General features: G+C 53.9%; 1 protein-coding gene across 1 annotated transcript; it reads right to left on the minus strand.

The window, feature by feature from the left end:
- Positions 1–483: 483 nt before the first annotated feature.
- Positions 484–15465, minus strand: STK40 (serine/threonine kinase 40). Its single transcript, XM_008922603.2, has 12 exons — positions 15214–15465; positions 13440–13552; positions 11872–11991; positions 10849–10934; positions 10239–10382; positions 8847–9074; positions 8017–8069; positions 5206–5321; positions 2583–2727; positions 1970–2089; positions 1622–1706; positions 484–972 (listed from the first exon to the last, which is right to left on the minus strand). The coding sequence occupies exons 3-12, from the start codon at positions 11981–11983 to the stop codon at positions 754–756; spliced, it is 1308 nt and encodes a 435-aa protein (XP_008920851.1). The 5' UTR covers positions 11984–11991; positions 13440–13552; positions 15214–15465; the 3' UTR covers positions 484–753.
- Between the last annotated feature and the right edge of the window lie 719 nt (positions 15466–16184).

The following is a 16184-nucleotide window of genomic DNA, read 5'->3' on the forward strand; positions in this document are numbered from 1 at the left end:
CAACTGTAACTGCACCTGGGACAAGCTACTGAAAAATAAGATTAAATCATAGATCCTTATAAACCAAAGGAATCAGTGAAAGGGGGGAGAGGGGGCAGAGGCCCCAGGGGGCCAAGTCCTGTGCAACCTTCGAGCTGGGACAGGATCCCAGCCCTGCAGCTGGTGCTGCCGGGATGACTCCTCGGCTCCTGCCGGGCCCTCCGGTCACAGCGGTGGCCACACGGCCACTGAGGGCTGGTCAGCACGGCCAGACCGGGTGGCACGTAAGGACAGAAACAGATTTGATGCAGATGAAGGGAAGTGGGAGGTTTCAAGAAATTCTTCCTTTCCAGAAACCCTGGTAAATCCAAGCTTATTCAGACCACACGGAGCGGGCGCCGCACGGGGCTGCTCTGTGCCAGCAGCTTCACCCTCGGAAGTCTCCTCCTTTCCCACAAGCTTTGCTCGATCCAGAGAACAGCATGGTTAAAAAGACAAGAGAGGTAGATTACAGTCATGATTAAAAGCAGATTAGTCATCTAGGCTTCGATTTTAAAAAACAGATTCCAGAAGATGCCAAGAGGTTTGCTGCTTCCAAAACTAGCTTTTCCAAAAGTCTTCTCCCTCCGGAGCGGGTGTGAGTGCGTGTCCCTGGACAGAGCTTGGGATTTGCTACATTATTCCCCGTCGTGGGACACCGGTATTGCTGTAGGCTGGAGCAGGCAGGTGAAGGCAGACTGCAGGGTGGTGCTCGTGCTCTCGGGGCGTGGGGAGCTACTTCCGGAGGTACCTCTGGGCCAGGATGGCCGCGTCCAGGGGGTTCATGGGCTGCGCGTCGTGGCCCAGGCGCCGCACCGGGGGGATGTTCCCGAACTGCCGCTTCTGCAGGAAGCTCTTGGCCTCATGCAAGGTGTTCTTCTCCTCAGCCAAGAGCAGCTGCTGCCTCATGTAGTTCTCGAACTCGTACTGGGAGCACTCCTCTGTCACCTTCACCTGCAGAGACCCACCTGTCAGAGCCACGCCTGCAGCCCCAGGGCTCCTCCGATGGGCCCGGGCTACCAGGGGATAATGGGGGTCCTTGTGCTGGGCACGCAAGCAGGACTCCCTGTGAGCCACCGGTGTCACCAGGACAGACCTTTGTCCTGATGTGGCTCATCCCAGCCCTGCCAGGCCCTGGGGCTGCAGCTGCCTGACCCCCATCCCTGCTGCACACCCTGCACGGCCACCCCTGGGCAGCCAGGCCGTGGCAGCACTTCCAGCAGGGAACAGGCCGCAGGAAAACAGGATGTTTGCTCCCATGGTGGAGCTCACCGGGAGCCGGAGCCAACCCCGCTGCCTCCTCCCAGCATTCCCAGCTGTGTGAGGGAGTGAGCACTGCTGGGAGTGGACTGAGCTGCCCCTCACCGGCTCTGGGGCCAGCGAGTCACTTCCAGGCAGCTCGGCCAGCTGGATGTGACTCCCAGTCCCAGCAGCATCACCCTTTCCTTCCGCCACACAGGGTGATGAGGACTCGGCCACGTCTTCCCTGCCCTCCCCTTCCCAGCTCAGGGGCACAAGGGCTGCCATCCCTTCCCATTACACACAGACTTGGCACAGCAGCACGGAAAAGCAGTTCCTTGGAAAGGAAAGCAGGAAAACCTACCTCCTGGGGGTTTTCAGGATTAGCCACTTGGTCATCGATGTCCGGCACCACTTGCAAAGGGCCACTCAGCGAGGACATGGACTGCCTGGGGGAGAGCACAGCGTTGGCATCCAGAGCGTGGCACTGGCTCGACCACCCTCACCCAGCCCTGGGTGATCCCACTGGGATGGCCATGGCTGCCACCAGCACTGGCACAGGCCTCTCCAGCTGTATCCGTCAGCACACACCGCTGGTAGAGACACGGGATGCAGCTCCCAGAGCCTCCTCTGGTGAGCTGAGCCTGCCACAGCTGGAACAACACAGCCTGTGGCCAGAGCCAGCATGTCCTGGCTCTCCCCGGGCACGTACCAGGACGCTATGATGGAGCTGAGGGAATCCAGCACTTCAGAAGCTGTCAGCCGCTGCTGCGGGTCCAGGACCAGCAGTTTCCGGATCAAGCACACAGTGTTTTCCGAGACCCGGCCATCCCTGGGGGACAGAGCATGGTGAGCCTGGGGCAGGCAGGATGGACGTGCTGGGAGCACAGCTCAGGAGCTACTGGAGCCACCATTGCTCTGACCCTGAGACCCCCAAATTAACCAGGGGGTCCATTCCCTGTCCCTGAGCTCGGGACCTACCTCCCCTTCCCACGAGCTGTTCCAGCTCTGCTGCTGCTCCTCAGTGTCCACCCCAAACAGCCTGTTCTCAGGACTGCTGCGACCCTCGGGGCACTGATGGGAGCCCCTCCAGCTCCAGCTGTCCCAGTAAGGCCCAGCAGGCCCCCGGGGCAGGCTGTACTCCCTCAGAGGGGAGGCTGTACTCCCTCAGGGGCAGGCTGTACTCCCTCGGGGGAGGCTGTACTCTCCCGGGGGGAGGAGGCTGTACTCCCTCAGGGGAGGAGGCTGTACTCCCTGGGGGGAGGAGGCTGTACTCCCTCAGGGGAGGAGGTTGTACTCCCCCGGGGGGAAGAGGCTGTACTCACTCGGGGATGGTGTACTCGGCAGCCTTGATTTTGCGGAAGAGCTCCTGAGGTATGCTGTCGTAGAAGGGGAACTGGCCGTAGAGCATGGTGAACAGCACCACCCCCAGGGCCCACATGTCGCTGGGCTTCCCTCGGTACGGCCGACCTGGGGACAAGGGACACACACCCTGCAAACACTGCAGAGCACAGGCCTGCTGACCCCCTCACCTCCCCAGGGAGGCACCCTGTGTGGCCTTCACTGAGCCTTGGGGCTTCCTCATCCCAAGGCACCAAAACTCCCCCCAGGCTGCATCCTCTGTGAATAAGCAAACTGTCCATCTCCACACAGGTGCCCTCCCATCCTCTGTGGAGCAGGAATGCCCCTGCTGAATGACCCTGACACGATCCAAGGGCATCAGGTAAATCAGAACTGCTGTGACCTGCGCTGGAGTTCCCAAGTCACTGCCCCTCACCATCCCTACAGCCTGGCAGGTTCCACAGATCCACCTGCCTGCAAGTTCAGACCAAGGGAGGGGAAATTCAAGGGCCAGAGAGCGCAGGGTAGGAGGAGGCAGGAAAGAAGCCCAGGAAGGATAAGACTGAGCTCCTGGTGATGGGCTTTGCCTCTGGGATGGGTCCAGCACACAGCCATGGAGCCAGCCGTAGTCACAGAGGGCGCAGGAAGGTGTTTCCCTGCACAAAAGACATTCTCAAGGCTGCTGCAGCCCCGGGGTTCACCTGATGGAAACGTTGCTTCCAAGCCCCTTCAGTCACAGCAATCAGCCCACAGCAGCACGGACGAGGGCCACCAAACCAAACCCCAGTGCTGCAGCACAGCACAGGACTGAGGGAACGACTTCCTCTGACTCACACAGTGAGTCACTGCTGCAGCATTTGGTATTTGTACTAATTATTCTTTGCTTTATATGCTCATAAAAAGGCACCTCTCCCTCCTCCCCCTCCAACTTTTCCTGCTGTGACATTTCAGCAGCCATCCCTCAGAAGAGACAGTTTCTCCTGGAGACCCACAACAGTGATTAATTCCTCAGGCGTTCCAGCTTCCCCTGCACAGGAGCACCAGCAATACAGAGGGATGCTCCGAGCTGTGGTGATGCCTGGAATGTCCTCAAGTAACTTTTCCCTCAGTGCCTGGAGGGGAACTACAGACTGAGCCATTTTGGGAGAATGTTTTGGAGAGAAGGGTTGATCTCAGACACCAGAGCCAGGGCAGGGCAGTGGCAGCATGGGCCAGGCTGGGCAGTGCAGGATGAGTCCTGAGCTAAGGTTGTGCCTTGCAGGGTCTCAAACAGCCTCAGGTGCCAGCAATCAGCCAAGACAGCCTGTTCAGTGCCCTGTGGCCTCCAGGCAGGCCAGTTCCACCTCCGAGAGTGCTCTTAGAAGAAAGGTAGGAGGGGAGCTGGGCTGAAGTGGTGGACACATCAGCACCCTGGAGCAGGAAGGAGCAGCTCCCTGCAGCCTCCTCCAGCCACTTGAGCCACAACCAGTCCAACCTCCTGCACAGCAGTTGGCTCCTGTCACCCATCTGGTCACAAGGGCCTCAGGATATCCTGCAGAACAGGAAAGGCCTGCAAAAAAGCCAGGATCCACCACCCCGCCTGCCTCTGCTCCCTTCCTGGCTCAGTCCTGCCCGGGAGGGAAGCACCTCAAACCTGCCTGGAGATCACAATGGAAGAGCTCAGCTAGTTTGTTCCTGCTGCCTGCAAATAAACCTCCTGAGAGGAGTCCACTGGGGCTGGATGTCCCAGGACCAGCTCCCTCTGAGGGCCTTTCTGAAATCCAGCTGGGACACCAGGAACAAGGAACTCCTGAGCTAATGCCGAACGTCTGGATCTACAGAGGGAGAGGTTTCATATGCACAGTCCCACCTGCACCCTTCAACACTAGGCCAGCTCATTTGGGTAAGAAGAAACCCCCCCAACCAGGACCACCAGTGGCTGCTCAAAGGCTGGTACAGGAGCAGAGCTCAGAGCTCATGGAAGAGAAACCTCCTGAAGCAACTGAACAGACAGAAACCACAGCTGTTTCCAACAGCACTGGGAACAGCTAAAGGCAGGAGGACATCAGGGAATGCTGTTCTGTGCCAGACTCAGCTCAAGGCCTCTGCTGGAGACAAGGCACAGGCCAGGCTGCTGGAGAGGGGATCCAGCCCAGACAGACGGCTCTGGCCTGCCCTCATCATTCCTTTATTTTTAAGTAACTCCTCTCTGTCGGCCCAGAAGCTGCCCAGAGGGTCACCAGTTCCTGCTGGAAGTGAGCAGCAGCTGCAGCAACTGCTCCTCTTAGTGCACAACTCAAATACTCTGATATCCTGGTGGGATCTGGACTGGCTGCCCCTTAAGAAAAGCCTCAGAAACAAGATTCAGACGTGGGAAAGCAAATGTCTTGTCTGCAGTCAGACTTATTAGGGAACAGGCAGGAGCTCTGAATTAGCTTTGAAGTTCAGACAAGCCTAAGAAAAAAGTCACGCTCGCTCCTTCCCTCCTTCCCCAGCTGGAAAAGCAGATCAAGCCTCCTAAGTGGGCCCTGATGAAGGCAGGTACATATGGGGACACAACAGGCGGGTTTATTTACTGTCAGGAGGCACAACTGACTGAAAGAAGCGCTGAGCTGGGGGAATTCCTACCGCTGAGCACGTCGGGGCTGATGTAGGCAGGGCTCCCCCGCTGGTCCTTCAGCAGGTCGTCCTCACTCACCAGGTGCTTCCCCAGGCAGAAGTTGGTGATGGTGATCCGATGAGTCCTGGGGAGAAGCACAGGGTGTCAGGGAACCACACAGCACAGACAGAGGGAGTTAACTCCAGAACAGAGGTGTGTGCCTGGGGGGTTTTTTGGGAAGCTTGAGGTGCTGGGAAAAGACACAGGGAGCTGTAAGATGAACTGCATCCCAAAGGGAAGGGATTCCACACCTGTCAGCACGGCTTGCAAGGCTCCCACAGGGGAATCAGAGGGTCTCTGTTACAGCTATGGCAATGTCCACACCCAGGCTGGGTGGCACATGTAAGCACAGGGTGGTACCTGGCCCACCTTGCAGCCACACAGGTGCCTTGGACAGTCTCCCAGGAGCATCTCAGCCTTTCAGCTACTGATTCTGCCCTGCACTTCCCAACTGCCAATCCAAAGCATCTTCTTCCCACAACACTTTCTGGAACTGAGGGAAAACATGCAGTGGAAGGGCTGCCCCGTGCCTGACCCCCAGGCACTGTGTGTAAACACTGTGTGTTTGTGTCACCAGATGAGCTGCAGGAGCTGTGATCACATTCAGCACAACCCCTTTTGTGTCACCCAACTGTCCCACACAGGAGCCTGGTGGCAGTTCCACGGGATCTGCAGGACTGCTCTCCACACACGGGTGTGCTGAGCACAAACCCTGATCAACACCCAAAACCCTCCTACAGAAAGGGCAGAACTGCAGGGACACAAAATTTCTGTTAGGACATCCCTACTTCTCTACGGCACTGCCAGCTCCCATTAATGAATTTTTCCATTTCTCATTACAAAACTACTGTCACATTAAACCTTCCACGTCACTCAGATAATTTTGATTTTAACTTGCAACTCACAGGTGTGAGTAGAAAAACACTGTCTGGAAGATTTCTATATTCTTGAGAAGTATTTCACAACCAAACCTGAGAGAATGGATTAAGTCAGTCACAATAACCAAGGAACATTCCCAGCCAGTCTTACAGACAAGTGAAACAGAACCAAGTGTGGGTTGGAAACGGAGAGCTGGTTATTAAAACAGACAGACTGGTGTTTAAGAAGTGTTAGCTACAACTGTCAGGAGACTTCCCTGGCTGAATAACAAGCTGCAGGATTTGTTAAGGATTTAAAAGACTAAGTGTTCTACAGGACACTAAAATGTTCAGGGTTGTTTGGTTTTATTTAGTCCCTGAAATTTGTTCTAATCTGTAATCACCCAACTCCTGCACTGCCCAGTGGGGAAACCTGGAAGGCTTTAATGTCTCATGGGGGACAAGGTCTGAGGGACCCTCAGGTGGGACATGTCAGGACCTTGCAGTGGCACCTTCATGCCCCACCACGAGCAGGGACCTGGCTCCTGGTGAGCTCAGATCTTTGTTCCTGCTCCGGCTGGTCCTCTCCATGGAGATGGTTCTCACGCCTCTCCCACCCTTCCCATGACTCACTGCTGCACAGGCTACAGCCCTCCCTCACCAAAGCTTGTCAGTAAAGAGCAAAAACAGAGATGGAAAGTAAAGAGCAAAAACAGTCACAAGGAATGACTCTGGCCAGTGTGTTGACAGAGCTTCAAATACCTCCCCCCGCCAGCGGTGCCCTGGGTGCTCCCCTGCACTCTGTGCCCACAAAAGAAGGGAAGTTCTGTGGGGATCCTTCAAAGCACCAACCTTTGCCTGCCTCTTCGGCAAGGAGGAGAATCAAAGCAGCAGGCAGGAGAGATTTATCTTACAGCAGCTCTACAGAAACAACTCAGAGGTGGCCTCGAGAGGCAGTAGCTGCTCTGTGTGTGTGGGGGGGGGACCAAGTTCAAACTCTGTAGGTAAAACCTGTTTGCTTTCAGTGTCAGGGAGGAGAAGCAGCAAGCTGTGAGCCCAGTGAGCCTGCAGGCTTTGTACAACAGACTCAGAGACTGCAGACCTCCAGCCTTCCAGCTTTTTACTCATTCCACGGAAACCCAGACAGTGTGAAAAGGATGAATTCCACTCATTCCTCAAGTTAGTGCAAAATATTTAGTCAGTAATGTAATACTGGAGGACAGAGCAGAGTGTCTGAGCTGAACTAGGTGCCAGCTAAATAACACAGAACCCAAGGCACTGAAGAGCCCCAGGGAGCCAGCAAGCAGGGCCAGGCCATGACCCACTGCCCTGAGCTGCTGCCCCTGTGCACAGCATCCAGCACCCACCAGCTCCCATCAACCCCCCTGGAACAAGGGAGCTGCCTCAGACACAAACACACACTGCACAGAAGAGCTTTTGTTTGGATAAGTCAATATTTTACTGCTAGCAAAAACACAGCAGTGCAACAGTCAGATCTAACACTGCTGTGATTGTAGCACAGCCTGCAGGGCTGGGAATGCTCTTGGCCCAATGGAGAGTGGATGATGGGAACAGAACCAGTCACCACATTCAATTCTTCTTTTTGTAAACATTTATAAAATCAGTACTTCTCTTGCAAATTTCTGAATTACTACAAAATTCAGTTTTCAGCAGTTAGAATCCAAAAGGAAGTGCTGGCAAGGGGTCACTAAGCTGGGGGAAAGAGTGAACTATCTAAGTGGGGCTCAATTCCTTTTTGGAGATAAACTTTGGATGTAACTTTGGGCTGGGTCTGTATTTTTCCCTCACCCTCCTGCATGAGAGGGCTCAACAAGTGCTGCCTTTGACTGTGTTTCTATTAGAAATCTGCTTTGGGGAAGAAACAAGAGCACTGCCAGGACAGCAGCTCTCCAGCACTCTTACCTTTTATTTAGCACCATGTTTCCTAGTTTCAAGTCTCTGTGCACAATATTTTTCTGTAAAAAATATAAGAGTATAACATAAGCAAAAGCCTATTTAGAAGTGTAAATTCCATACTCAGACCAGAACACTAAAAAGAAATCACGGCATCTTCATTCTCAGGAATAACCCAGGTCAAGGCTGCAGGTCGAGTTCCATTCTGGGTACTTTGTGCACTTCACTTTGATTCTGATCAGGACAGAACAAGCAAATTTGCTACTCTAACACAAAGAGCTCTCAGACCTGAGAGATCTGAAGCTGAAGTGTCCAGGCTCAGTAAGGCCACTGTGATGAGCAGCAGCCCCACGCTGTGCTGCCCTGCAGTGCCCCGTGCCACGGGGTAAGAAATCCAACATCCACAGAATCCACTTCTACTGCAACAGTTTCTAGTTCATTGATCTCAAACTTACAGCCTGAGGTTCTGAACCCACAAATCAATTCTTACATTGTGATTTATTTTGCTTCAAAAGGAAACAGCTTGTGTTTCCTGTGTTTGATCAGGCTCTGCTCTCCCCTGGCTGAGGTTACCACACTGTGGCTCCCCTGCCCTGCCCTCAGCTGGCCCCTCTCCACAGCCCACAGACACCACCTGATCATCCAGAGACGTGAGGAGCAGGGAGGGAAGGGAAGGGAATGCTCTTTAGGGCTTGGGGCAGGAGGTTTTGTACAGAACACTGCCAACATCCATCTCCTGTAACCCGGCCACTGCCTGCACCAGGAAGTCTGAAAGCACCTATTATGCTAATGTGGGAAAAGTCAGGCTCCCAGCACTGGAGGGGTGAGGAAGCTCTCACCTTGTGTAATGCTTCTACCACTCGTACCACGTCATAAAATATCACCACTGTCTCCCGCTCGCTGAGCCTCTTCTCCTTAATGACATAATGCTGCAGGTTGATCAGATCTGCTGTTTTGTCACTGAAATCGTGAGCACAGAGACAGTCCAGCACCAGGCAAATGCGCTTCTTCATCTTCCTCACCATCCTGTTGGCTTCCAGATCTTCTATAATTTCACAGGCCCGGTCCTGCAGGGAGGCAAACACAGCAGCAACCCTTCAGGGCAGCCTCAGGGCAGGGGTACAGAGCTGGGAGAGCAAACAGCTGCAGGGCCATCTCAAAATAAGCAAATGCAATCCCAGTGCTTGGTCTGTGCCCCGAGGTGGGATTTCAGAAAGATACAGGAGCTCTACTTCATGAATCACACAGAATCACAGACTGGTTGGAAGGCACATTAAAGCTCATCCAGTGCCACCCCCTGCCATGGGCAGGGACACTTTTCACCAGCCCAGGTCGCTCCAAACCCTGTCCAACCTGGCCTTGGACACTTCCAGGGATGGGGCAGCCACAGCTTCTCTGGGAGACCTGTGCCAGTTCCTCACAGGGAGGATTTTTTCCTCACAAGAGAAAAGAGGGCAGAGGAAGTCTGTGCTGTCTGGCTCTGTGCCACATCAGTGCTGATGCTGTTCATACACACAGACCCCTTGAGCTGAGCCCAGGGAAGCTCTGCAGCAAAGCTGCCTCTGGGAACAGCAGGGATCCAACACACCATTCATGAGAAGAACAGACATTTTCAGACACAATTAGCAGTTCTTCCATGACATTAAACAAGACACAGCTGAGTTGGACATTCAGCTTATTTCAGACCTAGTACAGATGGTCTCAAGTGAAAAGCACGTTGACAAAATGTAACCAGCAAGTCAGGCAATACCAGCCATCAAACCAGTAATTCCCATCAGCCCCTCACATCAGTGAACAGCTCTGAAGGGATCAACAGCAACACAGTCCACTCACACAAAAACTGACCAGCACAGTGACCAGTTTAACTGGCTGAAACAGCTTCTTGGCTATTTGCCCCCTTATTAAAAGTCATCATAATCAGTATAAAGACCAGAAAGCACAAATTTAATTTTAAAAGGTGTTCATTAATTTGCCATTGAAGCAGCTGTTGTCCTGTTTGAAGGGGACAGTGCCGAATGCCTGTCCCACTTGTGAATGTTCTCACATTTCCCAAATCCCAAACTCTGTTACATCCCACTGAACTCTGCAGAGCCCCTGCAGTGGTTAATCTCAGAGTGCTGGAACTCTGGACACACAAGAACGGGGTCAGCACAAACAGTACATTAAACAAAAGCAGCTCAATCCAGCAGCAGTCCCTGGCATTGCCCCAGCCTGGACGGTGAGCAGTGTACCTGGAAGAGCCCGTGATGATGGACCACTCCCTCCTGGTTGTGGAGCAGGGAGAGGAGAGAATACTCCGTGTGCAGCAGCATCTTGCCCTGTCGCTCCTCCTGGGTTTCTATTCCTTTATCACCCCTTTCTTCTAAGGTGAGAATCTTCAGGAAAAGGGAAAAGATCTTTATGGCTCTCAGAAAAACCCACACATTCCCTGCCCTCTCTGAGTTTTGGCATCCCCATGTGTTTAACAGCTGATGGAATTGCTCTCATGGATGTGTCCTTGCCACAGACCTGGCTGAACCCAGCACCCTCCATGCAGAACGTGCAGCAGCAGCTTCATAACCACAGAAAAGTGGCTCAGGTGGCTGTTTGCAAACATGCCAGGTGATTTTTCCCTCCTGGAGCTGCCCTATTCCAGGCACAGATCCAAGGGAGAGCAGCAGAGGCCCTGTCTCAGGGCTGATGTGGACACAGATCTGTGCCTGGCAGCACTGCCCTGTTGAGGGGCAGCTCCAGCAGCTCCAGCAGCTCCAGCAGCCGTGTCTGACTGTGCTGGCTCAGCCCACACCACTCCCTGCACGGGGCTGAGGAGCCCTGGGGATCCGGGAGCTGCAGTTTGCTTACCTTCAGCTGATAAAAGTCATCTGTCCCATCCTTTCTTGCCAAACACTGAACAATACTTGGCACAGGGGAGTTACCTAAACGTGGACCTACAGCAGAAAGCAGAGACAGACTTGTTTTCCCTCCAGCAGCAGTGACTAACCCGGGTTACATCAGCGTCACGCAGCTACATTTGCTGAAACCAAGTTCCCTTTTTGCAGGGGCCTGAAAGCATTTCCACAAATTGAAAGCTAAAAAACCCCAAAGGTCTTAAACTCTGAAACCTTTCAGGACAATGTTTCATTTGTTTCCTTGAGAAACATTTATCAAAGCCCAACCGTGGCCCAGCTGCCTGCAGAAGCCCTCATTTCTGCATGTCTGAACCACACAGCAACACCCATGGCAACTGCTCCTGCCACACCTGGGAACAGCTGCCACCTCTGCAGGGATGGCTCATGAGTGCCCAAATCTGCCCAAATTTCAAGTTACCACAGAGTCTCCACTCCTCAGTTTAAATCAATCAGCTCCAGCTGATCATCCATTAGTTTCCACGGTGCAGTCTACCATATCTGACAGTTTACATAACTAGTTCTGAACCAACAACTATTCTAGCAACTCTTCAGAGCTGGCAGAGAGGCCTTGCCTTGGCACATACCACTTCTAGTGGCCACTAGTGCAGTATTACATTGCCCCTGTGCTGATGTGACAGCACATTCCAGGCCAGCAGGGTCAAACATCTTCCCAGACCTCTAACCAAAAAGCCCCCAGATGAATTTGCTCATTAACAAAGTTTAAGAATGTAGTTTAAAAAAAAAAAAGAGGTAAAACCGAGGGCTCATGTTTCTCTCCAAAGCTCTGCCTGCCTTGCTGCACTGGCACCTCACACCTCCTCACTCACCCCAGGCTGCTCTGCACATCCACTGACCCGCGCTCTCGGGTGAGACACCGAGTTCCACACCTGCCTTCCCTCGTTCCACGGTGCCTTTTATTCTCAGTTTTGCCACCAGCAGCTCCCCTGACAAGTGCAAATCCCCCGTCCCTGCTTACCCAGGATGAAAGGTCCTGCTCTCTTGGCGTTATTCCCAGAAATCCCCGCGCACAGAGCCTTTGCCTTGGCGGATGTTTCCCCAGCTCCTCTGTCCGATGCTCGCCGCTTCATCCTCGGCTCTTGAAAGGGAAGAGAGACCACGTCCCATGAGCCACTGAGTTACTCCCTCCTGCTAGCCCTCGTCTGTACTGGAAGGCTCCCACCCACGGGTGCACTGGAGGCTCTGCCCACTCCTGTGTCTACACAGGGCCCTGGCAGAGCAGGGGTGGGCTGGAGGCTCCGAGCGTTTCTCCAGGCACAAATCAGCCTCGTTGTTCAGAGCAACATTTCTTACAACAGCTGTTTGAGAGACATAGTGGGAACAAGTCAAGATAATTAAGGCTTGTTTTACAGCAAAAACGAGTTTGCAAATTAACATATTCCAAAAGCCTCGGAAAGAAGGTGCCCAAGTTATCCCTGTGTATGGGTGGCTGCTGCTGCTGCCCAGGGGCTTTCGGGGGATCCTCCATGGGGGATCCCCACGAGGCATCACAGTCGCCCACCAAGTCCCTCAGAGGCTCGAGTCTGTTCCTCAAACAGCTAAGAATGCACAAAACTGATCATAAAAATTAATATTTTTCACCTTTCCCAACAAGGGCATAGAAAATAAACACGCTAGTTATCCTGAGATTCAATTAAATTCTCAATGACTTCTCAAAAATTTATTTTTAGCCTTGAAAAAAGTCCCCTCTCTCTTTGCACCTCTTTAGGATCTGACCTTGTTACATCTCCATCTGCCTACATCCAATGCAGCTGAAATTTGGAGTCCAGCATGCACCAGCTCCAGCCAACAGAAGCTTTGTTCCCAGCACACCACCTCTTCACCTTTAGCTCTCAGAAAACAGCTTCAAAGACTTTCACAAGCATCATCACATTCAATGTTTGTGCTCTGACTTTTTAAAGATATTTTGGGGGGTGGGTGTGAAGAGGAACCAAGCACAGCTCCATTTCCTCACTCAAACCAAACCCTGGGAGTTCTTCCCTAAGAGGTTACTACAGTAGAGTGGAAAACATTTTTTGGGCTGCCCTTATCTGTTTTAAACGAGCCACAGTGTTTCACCAGGCAAGAGAGTGACAAAGGACTGGATGTGAGAGCAGTTCCCCTGGGGCAGCCCCGCCCCTCCCGTGGACACAGCTGATGTCACTGCACTGATTCATCCAGCAGTACCTGTCCCCAGGAGCAGGGACAGCCAGGGGATAAGGGGAGGAGTCCTGCAGCAGACTTTGCATCCCTGCACTCCCAACTCCCAGTGCCCTCACACCTCAGTAGAGCTCTGCCACCAGGCCCAGAGAGCTGCACAGAGCCCTGAGCCCCAGGGCTCCTTGTTCCCTTCACATCCCCGGCCCAACCTCTGACTGTGCCTCACAAACTCCTCCCCTCCTTGCACATCGTCATCTCTGCTGGAAACATGTGAGTAACATTTCCACTGGAGAAACCCCCCCGCACAGGAACCCTGGGATAAACCCGTTGTGCAATCCAGCTGGACAGCTCGCTGGTGCAATGGAGTTACTGTAAACAGGGACTCACGTAGTTCAGCATCAACTGTATCCTTACTCTTCCTCCAAACTAGGTTTTCCAACGTCTCAGGAGACAGGAGTCATCACCTTGGAGAAGGCTGGATGGGCAAAAGGTCGAGGACTCTGCAACATGAAACAAGAGGCACTTGATGCTGTGGTTCTGGATTATTCTGACCACAATTATACATTTGGGATGAAGTTGGAGACCTGGCCCAGAGGGTTCTGTCACACTCTGTTCCCTCTCTGCACAGCCTTCGCAGGGAATCACATGAGCAACATCAGGCTGCACCTTTTCCCCCCCAAATACCACACTGGGCAGTCCTTATCAGCGAGGATTAACCCAAGTTCACATTTAAGCCTGGCTCACAGCAAATCCCAGCTCATGGGAAGCCGTGTTGGACATGGCAAAACCCTCCATGAACACAGCATTCAACGGAGCTTCCTGCATGGGAAGGCAGGTCCCAGTGTTGCCTCACTCCTTCCCGGGCCAACCTGGCCAGGGACAGCTCAGACCCGAGTCATCAGCTCCCAGGGCCAGAGCCTGGGCTCCCATTGGAAAGGCTTCCCTGGGAGCAGGCGGAGCTTGGATCAGGCAGGCCTGCGGAGGAGTCGCTGGCTGGGGTATTACAGGCAATGTTTGCAGGGCAGATCCCAGGGAAAGCAGGCTGTTGCATTAAGTGTATGAAATTTGGCCAAAACTACACCCCTTGTGTCCCAGCTGGTCCTTGGAGACAAGGATCATCCCACCCTGGGAGCAGGGAGAGGAAGTCTCCCACCGACTGTCTCCAAGGGCTTTTGGCTCTTCCTCCTCACCAGGGGAAATTTCTGCCCCCCTCATACACAGCCCAACCTTCTTCTCCTCCTCCTGCAGTGCCACATACAGCATGATCTACGTGGGGAGTTGAGTAAGAGAGTCAGATGTGGTAGCATGTACTTCATTGAGCTGATTAGCATTTGCAGGGTGTGCTTTTTGATATAATAATGACCCTTAATCAGGCAAAAGTTATTTTTTGGCTATAGCGTCCTTCAAAGTTTCAGTCATAGGACTTTGTTTTGTTCTTCAGCGCCAAACCAGACCCATACTGTCTGCAGTCCCTCCTCCCATGGCCAGCTCAGCCTTCCCAACACAATTCCATCCCCAGAGATAACGTGGAATGCACAGGGGAAGCCACAGCCCTTCCCTGGCTCATTATCCCACAGGGGCCGGGGTGGGCTCTGCTCCCCTCCCTCTGCACAGCACCAGGGGAGATTCCCTGTGCAGGAATGTCACCATTACTGGGGGCTCTGGAAGCTGAACCGTTCTCTGAGAGAAATAAACATATGTGTGTGTATATATATCTCTCTCCCTATAAAAAAAGCCCATTGTATGAGTCAGTGCAGCCCGTGTTCCGCTGCGCTGCCCTTCCGGGAAGGGAAGCCTGCTCCCGAAACGAGCCCTGACTCACAGGGTTCTTGGAACTGCACGGACACTCATTCAACTTCTTCCCTGAGCAAGAAGTTCGCTCCAAACCAGGCACAGAATCTGCCTGACCAGAGAAAGAAAAATGCCAGGGCACTGGGCAGCACGAGGGGCTGGGGCACCCCTGTGCCGCTGGAAGGCACCCGGGAAAGCAAGGACAGGCTGAGCTCTGTGAGCTGGGAGACAGGAACAGCCCTGGCAGCCCCCACTGAACCCCCCCACCAGAACAACTCCTTCCTCAGCCAACCTGCCCATCAGCTGAGTCCCGGGCACGTGAGCAAGGCACAGCCAGCACCTGGGAGTACAGGAGCCCAGCACACCTTACCTCCACCCACAGCCAGCTGTGGCCAGTCTCCAGCTCCTCAGGGACAAAAAAGGCTTCCACAGTCCAAGTCACACATCAGGGAAAGCACATTCCAGCCCGGCCCCCCACAGGCAGCCGGGGAAACTCTGAAGCACAGGGTTCCAGTACGTAATTTCAGCGCAAGCAACAAGCTGGGCTTTCTTCAAGCCCTTCTGATGCATCACCACATGAGATAGCCAAGGACTCATCTCTGGGAGTTCCCTCTTTGGTTACATAAACACCAACCTCAGCTTAACCCTTTCAAGCTGAAGCACAGGCCACATTCCTCGGGAAAAATCCCTGCTCCAGCCCAACACCCTCCCAGCAGGAGCCTGGAAATGCAGCTGCAGCACCCGAGGCTGAGCTGCTGCCCCAGCGCAGTCCCCAACCAAGGGCTGCTCCCGTGGCCAGGCTGTGCTCACCCTCCAGACCCCAGGAGGAGAGGGGGGTGGTGTATCCCGAGGTTTTGCTTCTCCTTTACTGGCCCTGTCACCACTGACGTGCCACAAGCCCCCGCAGCAGGAGCTCCGTGCCCAGCGCGGCGTGACCCGCACACGTGCTGACACTTCCCAGCCAGGTGTGGCCCCGGTTTCTCCCAGCAGTGACTCACCTGGCCCTGGCTGGAGAGGAGTGGATTGAAGTTCCCTGCACACAGTGCCAGGCCGGCGTTGCTGGGCTTTGCAGTGTGACAACACACCGACAGGCTCACCAAAAAACACCGACCCAAGACAGGCGTTTCACACAGAAAACGACCACGGGCACACAGAGCTTCCTCTGTCCAGCAAGAGCTTCCAGCTGGAGCTCCCGGGCAGGAGGGAGGCACAGATGTACAGCCAGGATATCTGCACTGATAACACCCCCCTTATTCCACCTGAGCAGGCTGGGCAGCTCAGGCACCAGTCGTAGGGCTGACTCTAATCCCAGGATGGTCTGAGTTGGAAGGGAGCTTAAAG

The sequence above is a fragment of the Manacus vitellinus genome, unplaced genomic scaffold (genome assembly GCF_001715985.3).
Source record: "Manacus vitellinus isolate BGI_N305 unplaced genomic scaffold, ASM171598v3 scaffold_52_pilon, whole genome shotgun sequence".
NCBI lineage: Eukaryota > Metazoa > Chordata > Aves > Passeriformes > Pipridae > Manacus > Manacus vitellinus.

Coding starts and splice junctions, on each gene's coding strand:
- STK40 (XM_008922603.2), bottom strand. CDS start 11,983: ATGAAGCGGCGAGCATCGGACAGAGGAGCTGGGGAAACATCCGCCAAG. Junction 2,090..2,582: donor GCCGAGTACACCATCCCCGA/GTGAGTACAGCC, acceptor TCTGTCCCCCAG/GGATGGCCGGGTCTCGGAAA. Junction 1,707..1,969: donor AGCTCCATCATAGCGTCCTG/GTACGTGCCCGG, acceptor GCTCTCCCCCAG/GCAGTCCATGTCCTCGCTGA.